This window comes from Pan troglodytes, chromosome 18 (assembly GCF_028858775.2).
Source record: "Pan troglodytes isolate AG18354 chromosome 18, NHGRI_mPanTro3-v2.0_pri, whole genome shotgun sequence".
Taxonomy (NCBI): domain Eukaryota; kingdom Metazoa; phylum Chordata; class Mammalia; order Primates; family Hominidae; genus Pan; species Pan troglodytes.
Genome location: NC_072416.2, coordinates 81193449 through 81216080, shown reverse-complemented (window position 1 = coordinate 81216080; position 22632 = coordinate 81193449). Strand labels below are relative to the sequence as shown.

Sequence of the window (22632 nt, the reverse complement as noted above, 5' to 3'; positions counted from 1 at the left end):
AAGTTTTATAACAGAAAATAATGTATCATTAGGTGCTCTGAAAGGATAATGAGGCATTTACTACTTCTTCCTCATTTTGGTAAAGGTTTCTAAAAATAAACATTAAGTCGTATGGACTTGGCATACGGATCATTCATGAAGTAAGCAGAGAATGCATGATATAGTTAGCTGCTTGAATTATTTCTCTATCAATTATTCATGCTTCTAATTTATCTAACCATTTTCCTTCTCTTACAATATCTGAATTATTCTCATTTCCACATGACATGAGAGAATTAACATTAACAAGGACAAAGTTAACAACAACAAAAAATTAAATGGTTGGCCAAAGAAACCATAGTCCAAATAAATCAAGGAAAGAAAGATGCCTCAGAAAAGAGGGCTGTGTCTCTTAGGGGTAACAGACTCAAAGTTTTTGGTCTGTTTCCTACAGGGATTTGAACACTTCATCCTTCATAAGACAATAAATAATGTGATGGATAATACAAGTTATAACTAGAGTTACAGGGATGGTAGCAGGAGGTTCAGATCTGGCTGCTGTGGTCCATAAGCAGAGGTTTACTTAAGAGATCTTGCTCTAAGTGGGAACTTGGCATGTTTGTGAAGAATCCGGAGTGTCTTAATGAAATCCAGATAACAGAGCCACCCACATGCAATCATTGTAAATTATGCAATTTGCAAATCTTGTAAGTATATGATGTTTCTGTAGCATTATTTTCACCACGATTAATTACAGATCTCAAAGAAAGCAAAAATGAAAAGAAATTCCTAGTACCAGGTTTACCTATGGGTATCTAGCATTTGTTTGGCTAAAAATATACATTGTTACATAATAAATCAAGAGTTATTGGTTTTACGGATGCCACAGCTCTTAATCTGATCCTTATTCCTGTAAACCTATTGCAACCCACTTACGCCATCCCTTAGAGATAGATGTGGAAGGAAACATACCATTTTCAGTGAACACAGAAGATAAGCAGCTTACTTTGGTAGGAGAATCACATGAATGACAGGGAATTGTGAGGGCTGAAAGTGACAAAGCAGGTTGGGGCTCATTTGGTTGTGGCTCAGTCAGCATGGGAAGACTGACAGCCTTTGAAGAGGGCATGATATGATCACAGTTATTCTTCGGGAAGTCAATTAGATAGTAACAGGCATGCAGATTGGATCACAGGAAAAGGGAGAAAGATAAAAGAAAGTGGCCCTGTCTTGGCTGGATAAGAGGAAATGATGTTCAAACCAGTTGTGACCACTGTAATGAAGAGTTTGCAGGTAGAAACCACATGGGAGAGAGAGAAAGGATAAGAAGTACCACTGACCTCCCAGGTGGTGAGGAACTAAAGACAAATACAAGGTGGTGGGTTCAGGTGCATGGGAAGACGAGGATGGCACTGCAAGAAACCATGCACTTAGGAAGATGAGGTAATGAAGTAATGAGGTAATGAGGTACAGGTGTTCAGACACACACAGTTAACCCCAGTATGGGTGTTCAGAAACACACAGTTAACCCCGAGAGGCAAGTGAAATGTACGGGTGGAGATGGGCTGTAGACACGATGAACCTGAGGTCAGAAATGAAGCTATAAATTTGGAGACATGCTGAAGAAGAGATCTTTAAAGCTGCTAGGTTGGATAAAATTGTTGAGGATGTTAGAAAACAGCAAAGGAAAATCAAGACAGGAAATGGACAGGCACTTCCAATGGCAGGAGGAATAATAAGAAGAACTAGAGGAAGAAAATATATGGGTTTCTATACAGAAAGAGTGGGAGAACAAGGACAGTATGGTGTCTTAGACAGCAAAGGGAAGAGCATTTCAAGGACTGCCAATGCACTGCTGGGAATTAAAGTGGTTCATCTGCTGTAGAAGACAGATGGGTGACTTCTCAAAGAGTTGAATATAGAATTATCATATGAGCCAGCAATTCCACTCCTAGGAGACAGTTGGGTGGTTTCTCAAAGAGTTGAACATAGAATTATCATTTGAGCCAGCAATTCCACTCCTAGGTATAAACCTACAAGCAAGTTATAACTAGAGTTATGGTGACAGTAGGCAGAAGGAGGCCCGGGTCTGGCTGTTGTGGTCAATAAGCAGGGCTTTTTTTAAGAGATCTTGCTCTAAGTGGAAACCTAGCATGTTTGTAAAGAATCCTGAGTATCTTAATGAAATCCAGATAAGAGAGCCACCCACATTCAATCATCATAAATTATGTAATTTGTAAATCTTGCAAGTATACGACGTTTTTGTAGCATTATTATTACTAACAATTATTATTTTTGTAGCATCATCTTAATGAAATCCAGATAATAGAGCTGCCCACACTCAATCATTGTAAATTATGTAATTCATAAATCTTGCAAGTATGCAATGTTTTTGTGGCATTATTGTCACTGTATTTACAAATAAAAAATGAGTACTCAAATACATTTGCACACAGGTTGGTAGCAGTGTTGTTCATAATAGTCAAAAAAGCCCAAATGGCCATCAACAGATGAATGGGTAAACAATTTGTGGTCCATCCACATAATGGAATATTGCTTATCCCTAAAAAGGAATGAAGTAGTGACACATGCTATAATGTGGATGAACCTTGCAACATTATGCAAAGTAAAAGAGGCCAGTCATTCACGCCTGTAATCCCAGCACTCTGGGAGGCCGAGGCAGGCGGATCACGAGGTCAGGAGCTTGACACCAACCTGGCTAACACGGTGAAACCCGGTCTCTACTAAAAAATACAAAAAATTAGCCGGGTGTGGTGGTGGGCACCTGTAGTCCCAGCTACTCGGGAGGATGAGGCAGGAGAATGGCCTGAACCCAGGAGGCGGAGCTTGCAGTGAGTCGAGATCGCACCACTGCACTCCAACCCCAACCTGGGTGACAGAGTGAGACTCCGTCTCAAAAAAAAAAAAAAAAAAAAAGATGCCAGTCATAAATGCCCAAGTATTGTATGATTTCATTTATATTATATATAAAAATAGGTGATACATAAAGCCAGGAGCTGGGGAAGGGAGAACATGCTTAACAGGTATAGAGTTCCCTTTTGGGTTAACGGAAACATTTTGGAACTAGATAAAGGTAGTGGTTGCACAACATTAGAAAGTTATTAAGTATCGCTTGGTTAATTTAATGTTATGTAAATTTTACCTCAATAAAATTAAAATTAAAAATTAATTGCTTCAGAGACTTCAAGCAGGCTCAGCACTAAGAAACAGTTGAAGGAAATCAGCTGTTCAGTTTCCACGACCTTCAAAAGAGAGAATTTTCAGCAAAATATTGAGGATAGGAGCTCCATTTTGGAGTATTAAGGTATGAACTTGAAAGGAAATAGAGATGTTGAGTGAAGATGGCTTTCAAGAAGACTGGGGAAGGAAGGCAGCGATCTGAAGGAGAAATAATTTGGTTTAGCATGGGAAGATTTGACCACGTGTGGAGAGGCTGGGGGAGGATTCACAGAGGAGAGAAAATTTAAGATGTAACAGTGTGAGGGGAAATGCGAAATGAAGAAAGAGGCAGAAAAGAGTGAGTTCAAGGGTACAAGTGAAGGGATATGTCATGAAAAGGAGGAACAATCGGTCTTTCTCTGAGAGGGAGGAAAGGAGTTAGGGGTACACAGAGATGGAAAAGGGAACTGAAATGGATGGTATGAACTTTTCTCAGCAGAGGAACCTGCAAGGCCAGCTGCAGAAAACTGTAGGCACTAGAGTAGAACTTACTGCTTTAGGTAAATGGAAAAGCCTTAGAGTGGTGCTCAAGGTGAAGAGCAATAAATTAAAGATGAATAATTACAGGGTAGCAATAAGGGCAGGAACCTGCAGAGAGGGAGTTGGCACAGGTCCAGGAGCGTGAATACCTCATCAACCTAGTCATTTTTGTATCACCCCCATCCTGTGTTTCAGAAATTCTTTTGCCCATCTATTGGGCTTCATATTTATACCTGCTGAGTATCAATTTATTAATTTCAGTCAATCCTTATAGATGCTTGAGTTCTTTTCAAAACTCAAGGCTATTGTACAACTGGAATGCCTGAGCTATGAAAGTTTCAAAGTAACCAACTTGTGTTCATATCTTCGTCTCCATCACTGGGATGAAAGCGATTAAATTCAATTAGATTTCTGCATGCGGAAATCATTCTCCAGGACGACACAGATTATATTTTAACCCTTTTGGATACAGCTATTCAACCAATCTGAATCTACTTTACTGTAATAATATTCAGTTCATATTTTTCTATTTTGACAAAAAAGATAACATTTTGTTAAATGTTTTTTTGAGGAGTCTGAGTGCAAAAATATGTCTCCAAAATATTCTAGATGTATGACCCTGTGCTGGTCACACATAGTCTCCCCGTCTTCCTTTATTCACCTATAAAATGAAGATAAAATAGGACCTATATTATAGAGTTATTATAAAGATTATATGACTTAATGTAAGAAATGCACTTAAAGTGGTGCCCTGCACAACGTTTGAGCTAAATAAATTGACTACCATCTGCATTATTAATATCAATATTCATTCTGTCTCCAGCATTTGCTAAGTCATTAAGAAATTATTTATTCACAGCCAGATATTGTAAGTGCTAGATTTATAGCAACGAACAAGTCAGTCAAATCTCTGCCATTATGGAGCATATTATTTTATTTATGCAGATTTTGGGAAAATACAGGGAGCTTTTTTTCTGTTTGTATTTTAGAAATTCAGTTTTTAGGTCTTCTTTCTTATCCTCCCCTTCCATGCAGAGAAAATATTATGCAAAGGCCTGAGGGAAAGAGGAAACTACAGATAACAAGGTAAATAAGACTGATGGTCATGCTCTTACAGACTAGTCTTTGTTAACAAGGGCCAAATCGAATAAGGGACTTGGAATAAAAAAGCAGTCAAGTCTCAATTATCTGTGTTAACCACGGTTTATGAGAATGGACAATGCAAGGACAGAAATAATGCATTTTGATTAGATGACTTAAATTCACAGCAGAGGCCTTTACCAAAAAATAAATAAAATAAATAAATACATAGGCCTCTGGATTAAGAGTGAGGGGCAGGAGGTGGTCTTCACATAAAGTCTGCTTATAGTTTGCAGACCTTTCCTTGGGTCTCACGGAGAACTACTACTGTTTAAAACTTTATATCTTCAAAGGAAGGAAGTTGTAAAAAGTTGCTGTCAAAGGAATCCTAATTTGCCTGACTCGATGAAGGGGTTGGTTGACAATGCACATTCTCTGTCAAAGGATTTGCTGCAGAAAGATAGACAGTTGAGGAAACCATCTGATTTCCATAAACAGCTGGGAGGCAGGAGAAACAGTGTAGCCATCAGGGAAAGGGAAAGCCCTCTCTTGGATCTCACGTCCAATCTTCTCTGATTGGCAGAAGACAGAAAGAGCAGCAGGAAAGATTTCACAATCCTCCCTTCTGAATTGTTTTTAACAAGGTTGGAGAGGAAGGGTGGGGTCACCAGGGTCAGAGCAACAATCTCAGGCCAACTGAAGGCAGCCTCACTATCTAGGAGGCATTCTGGGGCTGATGCTTGGAAGACAGTCTGAAGTTTTTTGGGCCCTTTTGCCTCTGAGTAGCCCTCAAATATCTGTAGTTATTCCTTCCCCTAGGGAAGCACCTGCTCTGTTAAAGGCCTTCCCAGTGGGCTATTTCCTCCAGTCTTTGAAGACAAGGAATTGCTAAGAGCTATAAGATGTGATTTTTGTTTGCATTTGAAATTTTCCTGCCTATGTTTTAATGTATTGATGTATAAAATTCTCAAAACATATATGGGATATTATTTAAAAGTTTTCTTTTCTTTTCTTTTTCTATCCTTTTTCTTAGAGAATTGACTTTCTTTGTGTGATAGAGAAAGAAAAATAAGTGTTTGCCAAATTGGTTTTCTGCTGGAAGAAAAACAGTTGTCTTATGTTTTGATGGCCACCTACATACAATATTTGTTTTTTGATGGTTGCTACTTCCTACCTAATTAAGAAAGATAGAAGCAATTCAGCAAATAACAATATCTGCCCCTGCTATGGGCCCCAGTGAGATGAAGGCTTTCCTCTTATATTTTAAATGTGGCACTTCTAAGGGGTATGGACCAGAGGAAAAGAGGTTTCTACTTATTTATTAGAAGCCATCAAAAAAAGACAACATCAACTGTGATGAGATTAGGCCTTGGGACAAGCTGAACATGCTTCCTGTTTGTCTGTATATCTTGAGACTAGACTTGGCTTTGCTTAAACAAGCAATTGGGCTGAGAATCAAACAGCACCAACAGTCTGGCCCAACAGCGGATGCCACCCTGGCAACTATCACAAATCACTCCCAGGCCAAAGGGTTCAAAAGTCCACAGGCATCTGCCCAACATGGGTAGACTGGAGGATCTATTTGGCTAGGGCCAAATAGGCTAATTTTTCTACAAACATTCAGGCTTCTGCCTGAAAACTTTGGATGAGACCATGTAATTTGATCATCCCATGTGCTGGGTGGAAAAAGACTGAATAAATGGTACCTCTTCCCCTGTTTCTTTACTGCCTAAGTTTTGGGTGTTGAGAACAGAGAATCAAATAGAGAAAATCCACGGTCTTTATCAAACACTGTATTCTCTTATCATTGGAGATGTTTTTTTCCCTTGAGAAATGCAGACCCATCTTTTTTTTTTTTAAAGGAATCTTGATCTGTCGCCCAGACTACACTGCAGTGGCGTGATCTTGGATCACTGTGACCTCTGCCTCCTGAGTTCAAGTGATTCTCCTGCCTCAGCCTCCCAAGTAGCTGGGATTACAGGCACCTGCCACCACGCCTGGATAATTTTTGTATTTTTAGTAGAGGTAGGGTTTCACCATCTTGGCCAGGCTGGTCTTGAACTCCTGACATCGTGATCCACCTGCCTCAGTCTCCCAAAGCGCTAGGATTACAGGTTTGAGCCATCGCCCCCAGCCAACCCATCTCTTACAGAGAGACTTAGCAGACATTTACATTTGGAAATCTCATGCTATTTCCATGAGATTCTACTTCCAAAGGTTCTGTTCACGAGGAAAGTTTTATTAATGGGTCATGATGACACAGGACTTGTCTACTTGCCTAAAATTTCTCTGGGAGTTTTGCACAGTTTTGTATTAATTTTTATTTCTAACTACTTTGAGATTACTCTATGTCATTTAATCTCTAATAGGAGTCATGCCGACCGCAAAGCCTGCAGTGACCAAGTATCTCCATGTGAATCACTCTGGGAGTTGCAGATAAGAGAAGAATTGTAAAAAGAGGCTATCATCCCTATATTTACATTTAGAATTGACTAGTATTTGATTTATGGTAATAATAAGAGATAGGAGGGTAGAAGCATATCAGAGAGCCTAGAAAATGTACGTTTTATTACATTATCTTGTTCTATCCTATATACTAGGTGGAAATTTACCTCTGACAACACTATATTCCATCTATGTGAAAGCCCCGAGCAGCTGCTGGGGAGCTAACTATGGCTGCAGCGATGCACTTGGGAAAACCTGTGGATGGCCGCACTGGCTGCCACTCAACCAACTCCACGACCGCGACCTAAGACCCACCTCTGAGTCTCACTGTCCTCACTCAGAAAACGAAAACCACACCATCTGCATCCAGGCATTGTTGTGAGCTTAAATCGGGTAATGCATATATAAACAAAGTTGTAAATTATAGTTTTAAAAATATAAACGCAAGACGTTTTCTCTAGCCTATGGGACTATGAAGATGAATGAGATCAGGTCCCTGGCCTGGGAGAAATTTACATTTAGACACCTCGTGCTGTTTCCACAAGGTTCTTTTTGTTAAGGTTCTATTCACAGGAAAAGTTTTTAAAATGTGTCATGACAATACAGGGCTTGCCCACCTTCCTAAAATTTCTTTAGGAGTTTTGCTCAGCTCTGGATTTATTTTTATTACTAACAACTTTTTAATTTCCTATGCTATTTCAGGAAATTTACTGAAAAATAGAAAAGCACAATAGTTCTGCCATAAATGTCAGTATTAGCAAAATAGCAATGACTCCACAAAATCAGAAGGCCCAGCTCAACTTCCAGTCCTGCCACTTACTGATGGATGATGGCACTGGTTAAGTTACTTAACTTTTCTGAGCCTGAGCTACTTCTGCATCTGGAATATAGGAACAGGCTAGCTATAGGAGAAAAACAGATGGATGTGTGAGGGGCTCTAAGGCCAAAGGCAATGCTCTAACATGTGGTAGGAACTCAGTGAATGATCCTTTCCATCCTTTCAAAAAATGCAATATTCCTGTAGAACTGTAGAGCATCCTATCTAATCCTTAGCTATTCACTGCTTGTGCTTATTAAGTACTTAAAAATTAAATACTCTAAATTGAAATGTGCCTTAAGCATAAAATATATACTACATTTCAATGACTTAATATGAAAAGAAGAATGTAAAAAGGTATCTTATGAATAATGTTCATATTGATTTTTTTTTTTTTTTTGAGATAGAGTCTCACTTGCTCCGTTGCCCAGACTAGAGTGCAATGGCATGATCTAGCAGTTCCCCTGCCTCAGCCTCCTGAGTAGCTGGGATTACAGGCATGCACCACCATGCCCAGCTAATTTTTGTATTTTTAGTAGAGATGTGGTTTCACCATGCTGGCCAGGCTGGTCTCAAACTCCGGGCCTCAAGTGATCCGCCTGCCTTGGCCTCTTAAAGTGCTGGGATTACAGGTGTGAGCCATTGTGCCCGGCCTTGATTACTTGTTGAAATGATAATATGTTAGATATATCTGTTATACATATATATATATACACACACACACACACACACATACACTCATATATACAGTTATTATATAAATTATTAAAGTTAATTTCACTGGTTTCGTTTTTTAACATGACTATAAGAAAACTTTAAATGACATACGTGGCTTTCATTACATTTCTATTGGACCATGCTCCTGTATAAAATAAAATTTAGAATTTTCAAAAGCCAAAAAGAAGCCATTTTTAGTTATCTATACTTTCTATGGGATCAGTTTTTCCCCCAAGAATTTCAATTAAAATTAATCTCCAGAATATAGTTTTCTTAGATTCTGATCCTTAAAGTAATCTGTTATCTATTTAAATTAATGAATTGAAGGATGTCTTTTTATCTATATATGAATAGTATCCTGGAGCTAAGAGCCACATAAACGTAACAATTTAGGCATGTGTCAAGATGTAACAGCCTATTATTGAATTCTAGGCCCAATTCTTGGATCCGTACAATAATTTTCAAGCTATATATTTTCTCCAATTTAGGTGACAGTTAAATGGATACTAATTTTCCTTAATAGTACCTGGGGAGGCTTTTGCCATGGAGCATGGTACTTCACAGGTTTTTTGAAGTTATCACACTTGTTAAATCAGGGCATATTAAGTGTCCACATCTTTAACTCATCATTTCTTTACGGTCACAGCAAATGTGCAGATTCATTCTCCATTGGGATTGTTGTAAAACATATTTCATGTAAGCAGGATCGATATAATCACCCAAGTCAACAGATTCCATGTCACTCCCAGTCAATGTGAGACGGTTTAGAGACAAGGTAATTAATTTACCATGAGCTTGTTGCTCTCATTTTCAGGAGTGATTTAGAGCAGCAGTCCCCAACCTTTTTCGGCACCACAGACCCGTTTCATGGAAGACAATTTTTCCATGGACTGAGGGTGTTCGTGGTGGCGGTTTTGGGATGATTCAAGTGCATTACATTTATCATGCACTTTATTTCTATTATTAGTTAATTGTAATATACAATGAGATAAGTATACAACTCACCATAATGTAGAATCCATGGGAGCCCTCAGCTTGTTTTCCTGCAACTACATGGTCCTGTCTCAGAGTGATGGGAGACAGTGACAGATCATCAGGCATTAGATTCTCACAAGGAGGGTGCAACCTAGATCTCTTGCATGTGCAATTTACAATAGGGTTCACACTCCTATGAGAATCTGATGCTGCTACTGATCTGACAGCAGGCAGCGCTCAGGCAGTAATGTGGGGAATGGGGAGTGGCTGTAAATACAGATGAAGCTTTGCTTGCTCACCTGCCACTCACTTCTTGCAGTGCAGCCCGGTTTCTAACAGGCCACGGACTGGTACTCAGACAGGTGGGTGGGGGACACTCTTGTTTTAAAGAAATAAAGTAAAGTCACATGTCTGCAGCGTGTCGGGTGTCTTGAAGGTTAGATGGCATCATGGCCAAAACAAACAGAGGATTCAAACAGTTGGCTCAGAGTAGAAAAAAATTGCAGTTTACATCAGTAACAAATGTGCAAAAGTATTTTTGTCTAGAACGTGTGAGATCAGGAAAGAGGGGAAAAATGTATAGAAGTGATAGCAACTTACTGGCTACTTCACTTAAGAATAATTGATCAGTGATTAAGAATCATCCATTAGCAAGGCACTGAATTAAGCATGACATTTGTTTTATTAAATGTGTCTCATGATGGCATCCACACAAGGCCAGAGTATTATGTCCATTGTACAGATGAGAAAACTGAACCTCAGAGAAGTTACGTAACTTTTCAGTATCATGTGGCTGAAAAATGTGTGATTCGTTTCTGATTTTTGGTCATTTCAGGTACCTCTTAGTATCATCCACAAAAATTTTCGCTAAACATCCCCATGAATGTATGTGTGTAGAAACAGGGGGCAATTAGCTTCAGGTTTTCCTCAAGGTACTTACCAAATAATTCCTGAGATTCTGATAGGTAGTGGATTTAAAAGTTGTAACCACCCAATTCAGTAAGAGACATATTAGCAGGGTCGTTGGCTTTTGGGCAATTGACGATATATTTTATATTTTTATTTAAAAAATTAAAAACAAAAACAACTGTTTCTCCCAAGTGGCTCCTTCTACTGATTGCTCCTTTTATTTTTTTTTGGAACCATTTCCATCCTGATTCTTGAAACTGGATTAGGAGCCAAAATTACGTCTTTTAAATTGCATGTTTGCAACGATGATGAACAAGCATGATAAACGAGACTTAAATTTAGCCTTTTCAGCTTCTGTCATAACTTTTCTTCTTTGTTTTATTTTTAAGAAATTCTTGTAATGACAAAAAAGGGAAAAATATTTTTTTGCATTTAATTGAAGCAACTTGATTAAGAGACCAGTTTCCCTTTATTGAGGCAACTTGTATTGACTTCCAGTTAAGAAGGGTAAATTGTTCATAATGAACTTTTAAATACTGCCAGGTCTTTTGGAGTTTGTTCAGTGGACCTGTAGAAATAATCTCTTCTCTAGGAAGTTTAGCCAGTGCTTCCTATACAGTGAGCACCTGAGGAATAAGAGTGGTGATGGTGTAAGTTCGCCCATAATCCTGAATATATACAGGTTACAGAAATCATAGAATTTGGTCATGTTGGGCATGGATGGAGCACTGGGTCACCTCAGTTTGCCTCGTTCATTAGCTGAACATTTATCATAGGTCTGGATTTAACAAGGCAATCACTATGAATAACTCCAGTTTCTTGTGAGACACTGACTGTCCCAAGTACTTTGGATGCTGTGATGGTTAATATTGATTGTCAACTTGATTGGATTGAAGGATGCAAAATATTGTTCCCTGGTGTTTCTGTGAGGGTGTTGCCAAAGGATATTAACTTGTGAGTCAGTAGACTGGGAGAGGCAGACCCACCCTCAATCTGGGTGGGCATCAACTAATCAGCTGCCAGCATAAAACCAGGCATGGAAAGAGCAGACTGGCTGAGTCTCTGGCCTCCATCTTTCTCCCATGTTGGATGCTTCCTGGCCTTGAACATCACACTCCAAGTTCTTCAGCTTTTGGACTGTTGGACTTACACTAGAGATTTGCCAGAAGCTCCGGGGCCTTCGGCCACAGACTGAAGGCTGCACCATCGCCTTCCCTACTTTTGAGGTTTTGTGACTCAGACTGACTTCCTGGCTTCTCAGCGTGCAGATGGCCTACTATGGGGCTTTACCTTGTGATGGTGTGAGTCAATTCTCCAAATAAACTCCCCTTCATATATTCATCTATCATATTAGTTCTGTGTCTTTAAAGAACCTTGACTAATACACACGTGTTGATTCATTGAATCCTCACAGCATCCCCATGAGGTTCACACAATTATGAACTCCTTTTCCAGCTGAGGAACCTGGAGCACAGGTAGTAAATGCAGCACTGGGATTCATGTCAAGGTGGTCTGGCCCCAGAGTGATCTTAGTCTGCTGCATGGGAGCGAGGGCCTTCAGCTCAGGAGCTAAGCATTAAGACACGCACAAGCAGAAGAAAGCAGACTGTTTCATTTAGTACTATGAGTAGAGAGAGCCAGGCAGGTGTCTACAGGAGCCTGGAGAAAGAACACCTAGCCAGCTGGGGGATATTCAGAGAGCTGTTCCCAAAGAAGGAAAATCTTGGCTGGTTCTGAAGTATCGATGGTGCTGACCATAGGGTAGGTGGAAACTCAGTGGAAGGAACAATGTCCAGACAGAGGAGTAGCCAGTGTGAAGGGATGGGAAAGCTTGGCCAATTCAAGAAACCACAAGTGATTTGGTATTGAAGGAGGGAGAGTTCAATGTAGGGTGTGAGAGGGGTAACTTGCTCCACTCATCCATGTATTCAAAAGGCATCCACTGAATACTCTGCGCCAGACACTGGGCAGGGTGCTGAGGATACAGTGGTGAACACACAGGAAGGAAGAAGGGAAAGAAACAAGGAAGGGAGGGAGGCAGGGAAGAGACTGTTCCTATATTCATCCAAGGCGGACATTAAACACCTGAACAAGAAAGTAAATACATAATTACAAATTGAGAAGAAGGCTAGAAAGGAAAAGTACTGATGCCAAGAGTGAGACCAGTAGGGGAGATCCTTTCTTGGGATGGGGACAAGAGGCGAGGGTGACAGGAAGGGAAGGCTCTTGGAGAAGGTGGCAATTCCGCAGGTCAAGCCACTTAGAGACGAGCAGGAATGAGACTTGAAAGAAGGCTGCAGAGATCAGTCAGGCTAAACCACAAAGGACCTTTTCAGACATACGCTGTCTTTAGAATTTATCCCCAAGGCCAGGTGAGCTGATCAGGAAGTGAGAGCCTATTAAGCAGAGGAGCGAAGTGATCAGGTGCATTTGAGGAATAACTCCAGACTGGGAGCAATGAAGCTGGATCCAAGCGTATAGCCTGTGGTCCTCATAACTCTCCGTGGGAACCTGGGCCATGGGAGACTTTTGCTTTGTTCATAAGGACCGGCTGCCTGGCCGTAGGCATCTAAATGCTACCACTGTTGAGTGTGTGGGCTTCCATGTCTCAAGACGAAGCCTGGAGGTACAGTATCTTTAGTTCCCAAACCCAATGTCAGAATAAATTCCTCTAAGCCCCTTGATGTCACTTCCCAGCCTGACTTCATCAAGTTCTTTAACTGATGTCAGAATTACTTGCCATGATCTATAGTCAGGCAAGCTACAATTTCTTAACTCAGAAAGAAAGAATAAGTATGGTGTTTTTAGTTTGTGAGTGTTTTCGTTGGCCAGGCCAGAAAATGAAGTTGTTGAATCCCATTTATATGGCAGATAAAGACATTTCTGCATGAGGAACGAAGCATGGAGCTTTTCTGTGTAAACTTTTGAAACTACATACAAGGCGAACACGCATGTGTGCACACAAACACACACACGCAGACCCCTCATCCACTGTTTTTCATTTCATCCTTGTTGGGCCATGAGAAACGACAGATTTGGTGGGGAAAAGTCATGATTCTGTCCAGACATAACTTGGTGTGTCAGGTTCATCATGACCTTCCACAGACAGGAGAGCCCTTTTGTGCATGGAAGGTTAACCTCACTATCTTCCATAACAATTTGTCAGAGCCTGTCAAAAGACTTGGAATTAAACTGCTCTTCTGCCTACTCAGATCTAAGGTGATCTTACATAAGCCAGGCAGGTACTAGATTCTGGGAAGCCCATTAAAAATGCAGAAATAGCTTGTGAGTCTATAATTAAGTCATTAACAATCAGACCTCACAGATTTGGGGTATATGTTTTGCAGGTGAGACAGGGTCATAAGTAGCAGGTAAAAATAAGAGAGGCCAGGCTCCTTTTATTAAAGAAGAGCCAGGCTCCAGTTACCACAGCTAAAATAGGCTTAACTGTGATTATATTTGCCTTTGAGAATCTTTCCTTCCAAAACACAGTGACATGAAATGAGCAAGTGTGAAATCGCCCCTGTTTTGGTTAGGCTGGCGGTCCCACCTACCTCTCTGAGCACGCCTTCCCTTTCTTTTCATTGGCTTTACTTTCTCTTCCTGTTCCCCATCTCTGGCTTCTGTCTCAGGGCCTCAGTGAATACACTTAGCCCTCAGTTCCTTATCCTTCCTCCTGAGGTTCCAAAATTATACCATTGATGGGAACTGTCCCTTGATGTCTGGTGCTATGCCCAGGAGAACAACTCTGTGACACAGACTGTTCTTATCCCTATTTGATAGATGAGGATATTGGGATTCAGATAATTGAGTCACTTGCCCAAGTCACACAATGAGTAAGTGGCATAGCAGAAATTTGAACCCACTCATGTTCAACGTAAGCCAAAACTCCCACCACTATGCTGTTCTGCCTTCAAATTTGTACTCTAGCAGCCAGTCCCACATTGTCCATTGACTCCTGGACATCTCTATACAGATGTCCCTAGGAGCATATAAATCAACACACTCAAGCCTGACTAGACATATTTCCCTAACATTTCTTTCCTGACTGGTCCAATTCATCTCCATCCTCCAGGCTAGACAATCTGGAATCATCCAGATAAGGGATCCTGGCTCTTTCTTCCTTTCTGGCAAATCTTGCATCTAGTGTCCCTCCATTGCTCCCATGTTGCTCTAACTGATGCTCTCATCTCCTAGACCCACGGGCAATGGCAGCAGCCTCCCCAGTGGCACAGCCTTCTAGCAGCAAAGGGGCAGGAAGGAGAATGGGTATTTAGGCAGAGGCCAGAATTTCAATCTCATTTTTGTCAGTTTCAAGTTAGAGTCTCTTGGCAAGGTTCCCATATCTGCAGGAAGGGGTAATCTCGGCAACCCCACAGGGAGGTTGTGAGAATGAGAAATAACATAGGCTAAACATAGACTAAGATGCACGACCGTAAGAAAGCTCCATGAAATCAATTCTCAAAAAATAGAAGTAGCTATTATTTTAACTAGTAGCTCTAGTCTCTCCCTACTCCAGTCAAGGCTCCTGGATGAGCACCACCAAGGACTATTTTTATCCTGCCTGTTTCTCTGCTTAAGAACCTACAGTGGCTCCATAGCTCCTGTCATATCAATCTAGAATCCCTCCTCCTGGTTTTCAGATGCTGTCTCCATCCTGTCTGCCCACATGTTCCCATGCTTTTATTTAGCATTCCCTTTCTGTTCCAGCTTCCTCTGGCCAAGAAAAGTGGACCCTGGGATGCTGGACCCTGGCTTGTGTGGGGTGTATGGGTGTGCAGGCTAATCCTTGAGGTGGAGCCAAATCATCTCCGGGAACTGCAGATTTCCTGCCTGAGAATGAGAAGATGAATTGCATCCAGGCTGCACGACAGCATCACCAACCAAAGGGCTGGGAAGGAGCAGAACACAGGGTGCAAGGGAGAGGGATGCAGAGTGGGAGCCAGATATCAAGGGTCAGAATTTACAGGCAGCCACAGGAGTGTTCTATCAGGTTCAGCCACGGGAAGAGGGAAAGTGGGAAGGGCAATGAGCTGGTCCTGACAATCTGACATTCTGGGTTGCAGGCCTTGCTTGCCTCTGTTGTAACTGCATTTGTGGGAGTAAACATTGTGCAGGCTTACTCTGTTCCTGATGGTGAGCCAATAGAACCTACTGTTAAAGCAGAGAGCTCCAGGTTGGGCACTGCGGCTCACACCTATAATCCCAGCACTTTGGGAGGCTGAGGCAGGACGATCACTTAAGGTCAGGAATTCAAGACCAGCCTGGCCAACACGGTGAAATCCCATCTCTACTAAAGATACAAAAAGTAGCCAGGTGTGGTGGTGGGTGCCTGTAATCTCAGCCACTCAGAAGGCTGAGGCAGGAGAATCACGTGAACCCAGGAGGTGGAGGTTGCAGTGAGCTGAGATTGTACCATTGCACTCCAGCCTGTGAGACAGGACTGAGACCCTATCTCAAAAAAAAAAAAAAAAAAAAAAAAGAGGAGAGCTCCAGAGCCAGAGCCATGCTGCTAAGGTCTGAGCCCCTGTTCCGCCACCTACTAGCTAAGTGTCCAGAGCAAGAAACAGCCCCATTGTGTCTCAGTCTCCTCACCCAGTAGATGCAAATGATAACAGCACCAGTAACAGTAACAGCTTCCCTTAGCATGTTGTTGTGAGGATGAAAGACTTGAATAAACCCAGGGTTTAGCACGTAGTAAGTATTACGTAAGCATCAGTGTTGGTCACTGATGTAGCATCAGCTGAGTGCTATACATTACTGCTACATGTATTGTCTCATTGAATCCACAGGAAGATCCAAACAAGTCTATTATCCCTATGTTACAGATGAAAAAATCAAAACTACATAGAGGCTCAGGAGGTAAAGCAATTGACTGAAGGTAACACAGCTTCGAAGAGAAGCACCATGAAGACAGGCCAACATTTCCCTCGTAGACCCTCCCAACTATGCACAATGACCCGTCCTTCAAAGTCCAGCTCATGGAGGGGTTGGAGGCACGGACTCAGGGGCCAGGCTGCCCAGGCTCAAGTCTCATTTCCATCCAGCTTGTTATTCATTTTTAGACCTTGGAAATGTCACTTGGCTCTTTGTGCCTCAGTTCCTCCATCAGTAAAATCAGTAAAAACTCACTATGAGGCAGAACACAGTAGCATCTGCCTCCAATTGCTAAGGAGATTATGTGAGTCAGCATTTGTAGCCCATGGAGCAACACCTGGCACATGGTTGGTGCTTTGAGGACCAGCCAAGCTCCCCTTGACCTCTCCCCTCTCAAAATGCAGAGATCATCCATCACTGTTAGCTCCCCGCCTGGTACCCAAGCATCAATGCACACATTCGTATTCCCTCCCCAACAGGAGCTGAGCTGATTCAGGCACTCACTGATTTTCTTCTCTAGCAGCTGGCCCACTTGGCTGCACACAGTAGGACCTGCAAACATACCACGTGCATATCCATTGAGGTATGTGCTCTCTTCAGAGGGATTCTTTTGCTATCTATTTTGTTTTCCTTCATTTTCTTTGTATTTTTTTTTTTCCTTTTTTGAGGCGTTTTTATGAAGGACACAGCTACACATCTTCACAAAGCCTTTTTTCAAGTCTCACAAAATTACTGGACGTGGGAGATGAATGCCCCATTCTGCTGAAGTCTGGCAAACTGAAGGACACGGCAGCCTCCGCCCCCTTTATAAGAAGCAAAAACAATCACAGGCAAGTTTTGTCGAAAATGCGTACAGACAGCAGCAAGCGAGAAACAGCCAGGGCTCAGGGGAGCTTCGTCTCTGGATGGCATCTCACAGAAACTTGAGGTACAAACAATGCGTGGCTGAGTTTTCATAATGAACCCAGCTCTCCCAGCCCCTCAAGGTGGGGTTGGTCCCGAGAACCTACCCAGAACCTCTTCTGCTCTCTTTGAAGCAAAATACGATGACAGCATCTTTTCCAGACAGAAAGATGAGCCACCGTTCCCGAAGAACAATCGCCATCTAAATGCATTCAAGCCCATGGGCAAACCCCCTTACCATACCATTTCCATGTTTCTATGGAACACTGTTTTTGCTGTATATCCTGGCAACTTTGTTGCTTTAGATATTTGCCACATAATTTATATCACAGATTAGTGAGATGCTGTGAAAATGGCCATGGCTAAGTAACAGAAAAGCTTGCGTTTGTGGTGTCAATGGATTTCCACACTGGTATGAATTCACCAGTATCCAGTTTGCTCTGAAACATGACTGACGTGCCGTACATTCGTTTTTAGGTTGCCATCTAACCTTAACTCACAGCTTCACAGATGCTGAAGGGGAATTGTGAAGTTCATCCAGCCCAGGAATGGCAGATAGGTTCCATCCTCAGAAACACCACTAAATGATCGATTGATAGTAGGTTCCAGAAGCATTGCAGTGAGAAGGATACTCAGGCTAAGCCAGGGGTTATTAGCAATATCTGCCACGAGCACGGTGACAGTAGGGTGGCACATGAGCCACTTATTTGCCACTGCAGGCTGTTTAACCTCTCTATTCTGCAGATGAAGAAGCTATATGATGCTCTCAAGATCACACAGACAGCACTGGCGGGAAGGTAACTCTCACACTGCCAGTTGTACTGTCTCTGCTCCCAGCTGTGTGACCCACACTCGCTCCACCACTGAACAAAATGAGTAGATCAAGCAGGGATGTGGGTAATATGGCAGGTGGAGAAAAGGGATGTGAATTAGGGGCTGTGAAAAATCGAGGAAGACCAAGCTCGCAGGTAGGAGAGAAGGCTAGGCATGCCAAGCAGGGGCATGCCATCATGAAGTCATTGTTTGGCTGGAATCCTGCTGTATGTCTTGCCCTCCTTTTCTCATGAAGGTGGAGTCCCTGAGCTCCTGGTGAAGAAGGCGTGAGTCAGTAGTAGCAAAAAGTCTCTAAATGACACAATCGGGAAGCCTGAATGGCAGTTTGTGACACTCATAAAGTGTATGCATATGTGTGGGAGTGCAGGGATCTGCATGCATGTGCTTGTGGAAGGGAACAAGCACTGCTGCCTGGCAAACGAGAAGCACGATATGCAACTACACACACATATAATACAGATATACCATGTGTATGTATATACACACATATACACAGTATATGTGCATATATAGTATGTGTATGCCTGTACATATGTATATACATATACACACATATATATACTGAAGTCAACAAAAGTCATTGGTAAACAAAACAAAACAACAGAAGGACCATGAGTAGGTTGGGCAGCTTATCTCTGAGATACCTATGACCTGTTAAATGCAAATGTATACATATAGACATACATATACACCATATACATATACAGAACCATAAACAATTACATATACATATATACATATACACACATAGATATACTGAAGTCACTGAAGGTCATTGGGAAACAAAACAAAACAACAGGAGGAGCATGAGTAGGTTGGGCAGGTTAGCTTTGAGATATCTTTGATATATTAAATGTGGATGTATACATATGTGTATACATTACATGCATATATACCATATGTATGTGTACATATACACCTAAGTATATGGTACATATGCCTGTATATGGTATACACATACATGTACAACATATACACATACAGCACCATATACATACATATGGTATATGTGCATGTAATATATACATGTACACATATGTACACATACACATACACCGTATATGTATACAGCACAATATGCAGCACCATATACAATTCTAGTGGATCACCTTTTCTGGCCTATCCACCATCCATTTCCTTTCCTCTGAAAACAGCTCCTTAATTTACTTTGAGGAACTACATTTCTTTCACTCTCAGTCCATGAGTTTTCAGGTGAATAGGGCTGACTCTGCCCTGGCTTCAGGAAAAGAAATGTGACCGAGACGTGGCCAACCAGAACATCACAACCCAATGGACACCATGTTTAGTTCAGGGGTGGACACATGATCTAACCTACGAGACTGAATTCCAAGGTTTTGTTAGCATCGTCTTGAAGAGATGCTTTCTCAGGCAACTTCAGACCAGCAGAAAGAGGGCAGCTGCTGAGACCTCCACCTTGGGAGGCAGGGAGAGATGTGACTGTCTCAGTACATCTAATAAAAGGAAAATGGAGCCACGAGATGCACAGGGATTAAAGCTGATTTGGACACCAGTACATAGCCATGCCTGAAGGCACAAGTATCCCTAAAATAGTTCCATGAATTAATCCATGAACTATCCCTCAATTAGTTACATGAATCAATTAATTCCCGCTGCCCCTCATCTACATTTTTAGAGTTGGATTTCTGTCATTTGCAACAACAATAACAAAAAGAATCTTAGCCAACATAATAAATTAAAGACCCATTTTCCACATAAGACAGACAGAACCTAATGTCCTCCTTGAACCCAAGTTATCTCAAACAGATGTGTTACCTGCAAGGAGCCCTGGATGTCTTTCCCCCCGACAATCACGAGTTCTGCCATATCTTCCGCATGGGGGGTCCGTGCATGGACGAACAGAGTTTTGCCCACTGCAGTTATGTTTCTCAGAGCAACTAAGCCGCCATCGCTGTTCACCTTGAAGTATGGGCTCGAGACCTCATAGCGTAGCTTGTCGTTTCCCTTACAGTCACTGAAGGTCACTGGGAAACAAACAAAACAACAGAAGGAGCATGAGTAGGTTGGGCAGCTTATCTCTGAGATATCTCTGACCTGTTAAGTGTGAATTACCACATAGTTTCCCAACCCAGAGTTCACACATGTTACCTTTTATCCCACAGCAAGATGCCTGTGCCCAAGGGACTTTGTGCTGATGGACTTCACTCAATCAAAGCATGTCCTTGACGAACTCGCATGTTCCAGGCAGGTGCTAAGCTCTGAGTGTGCACACTTGAGTGCCTTCTCAGTGGAGTGAAGAGTCAGATCTGGCAGAGTGACATTTGAGGGAAGTCATCTAATCCTGGCATGTGTGGGTGACTGAGCAGAACCACAGGGTGCTCAGGACCATTGAGGAGAGCTGCACAGAGTCAATATTTGAGCTGGGTATTGAAGATAAGTAGGAGATGAGAAGGCCCTTAAGAATGTGGAAGACATTATAGGCTATTCAAAGGCACAGGGATGAGGGCTAAATAGCAAAACAGATTCAGGGAATGAGAATTAACGATGCGCATATACATGTACATGTATATACCATATACGTGTATACATATACATGTACATGTATATACCGCATACATGTATACGTATATATATACATATATATACATGCCTATACATGCGCATGTATACATGCGCATGTATATACCTACAGCACCATATACACACATATGGTATATGTGCATGTAATGTATACATGTACACATATATACACATATGCATGCACCATATATGTATACAGCACAATATGCAGCACCATATAGAATTCTAGTGGGCCACATTTTCTTGCCTATCCACCATCCATTTCCTTTCCTCTGAAAACAGTTCCTTAATTTACTTTGAGGAACTATATTTCTTTCATGCTCAGTCCATATGGAATAGTCCGTATGTTTTTAGGTGAATAGAGGCAAACTTAAAACGGGGCAGGGATGGTGGGAATCTAGAATGGTGGGGATCTAGAAGGGAAGGGTGGAAATGAGGCTGAAAATGTCTCTGGGAAACAAGTTGGGAAAAGCCAGTAAGTTATGGTGCTTTCTGGTAGCCCTGGACGATTTGTTGTGTGGAGAGAGTCAAGATCAGGTGTGTGCTCTGCTTCCAGTGAAGAGGAGTGCTTCTCAAGGATTGGGGTGCATCAGAATCACACAGGGTGCTTTTTTTTTTTTTTTTTTTTTTTTTTTTTTTTAACAGAGTCTTGCTCTGTCATCCAGACTGGAGTGCAGTGGCGCGATCTTGGCTGACTGCAGCCTCTGCCTCCCGAGTTCCAGTGATTCTCCTGTCTCAGCCTCCTGGGTAGCTGGGATTACAGATGCATGCCATCATGCCTGGCTAATTTTTGTATTTTTAGTAGAGATGGGGGTTTCACCATGTTGGCCAGACTGGTCTCGAACTCCCGACCTCAGGCCTCCCAAAGAACTGGGATTACAGGCGTGAGCCACTGTACCCGGCCCACAGGGTACTTTTTAAGAATCCAGAGGATCCAATACAATGATTATAATTTGGCAGATCTGGGTTATAGCAAGTGATTTAAAGAAGGGCAGGAAGAGAGGCCAAGAGACCCAGTTCCAACGAGTTCAGTGTTGCATCAAAGATGGCTGTACAAAATGAAGGCAGTGGTGCTGATATGGAGAGTGGACAGATGTGAGCAAAGTTCCTGCCATGGAATACCTTATTCATGTGTGGGAAGGAATAGGGAAGATGGGCCCCCTGCATGAACAAATGGAGCACAGGGCATTGACACAAGCAGAGGCTGTGACGGCTGATCATGCTCCCCTCAATGGTGATTCTGCATGTGGTACACAATTCTATTATTATGGGTATCACAACTCATTATCTGTGCATGCATTTGCCTGTCTGCCTCCTCCTGTAAACTTTGAGGCCTCTTGTGGGTAAGCATAGAATTGTACTATGTGCTTTTTGCTCTCTGCTGAACAGGCTTATTTGTTTAGTAAACCTTTAATTGAAGCATAATGTAGACACATATAAGCACATAAATCAGAACATACAACCCAATGAATTTTTACAAAGTAAGCACAACCAACTGTCCAGCAACCAGGCCATAACATGACACATTACCAGTCCCCTCCCTTCCTGAGTAAAATTCCTAACCTCTTCCCCAGAGGCTACGTTATTCTAGCCTCTAATACCACAGACTGGTTTTACCTGCATTTGCATGGCATCTAATGTGGTCATACAGTATGCACTCTCTCCTATTTGGCTTGTTCATTCAACATTACATGCCACGAGATTCATCATGTGGCTGTGAGTTGTGGTAGTTTATTCTAATCACTATAACAATAATCACTGATCACTGTATAGTATCCAGGTTACTATATTTATCTTTATCTTAATCATCATAGAGT

At 41.9% G+C, this 22632-nt stretch overlaps 1 protein-coding gene across 2 annotated transcripts in view; it reads right to left on the bottom strand.

Moving 5' to 3' along the window:
• Positions 1 to 22632, bottom strand: part of CDH13 (cadherin 13) — a 1164519-nt gene that overhangs the window by 739425 nt on the left and 402462 nt on the right. For both annotated transcript variants that reach the window (XM_016930253.3, XM_016930251.3), the window contains one exon: positions 20051 to 20259. In XM_016930253.3, coding sequence (XP_016785742.2) covers positions 20051 to 20259 — 209 coding nt within the window. The remainder of the gene's footprint in view (positions 1 to 20050; positions 20260 to 22632) is intronic.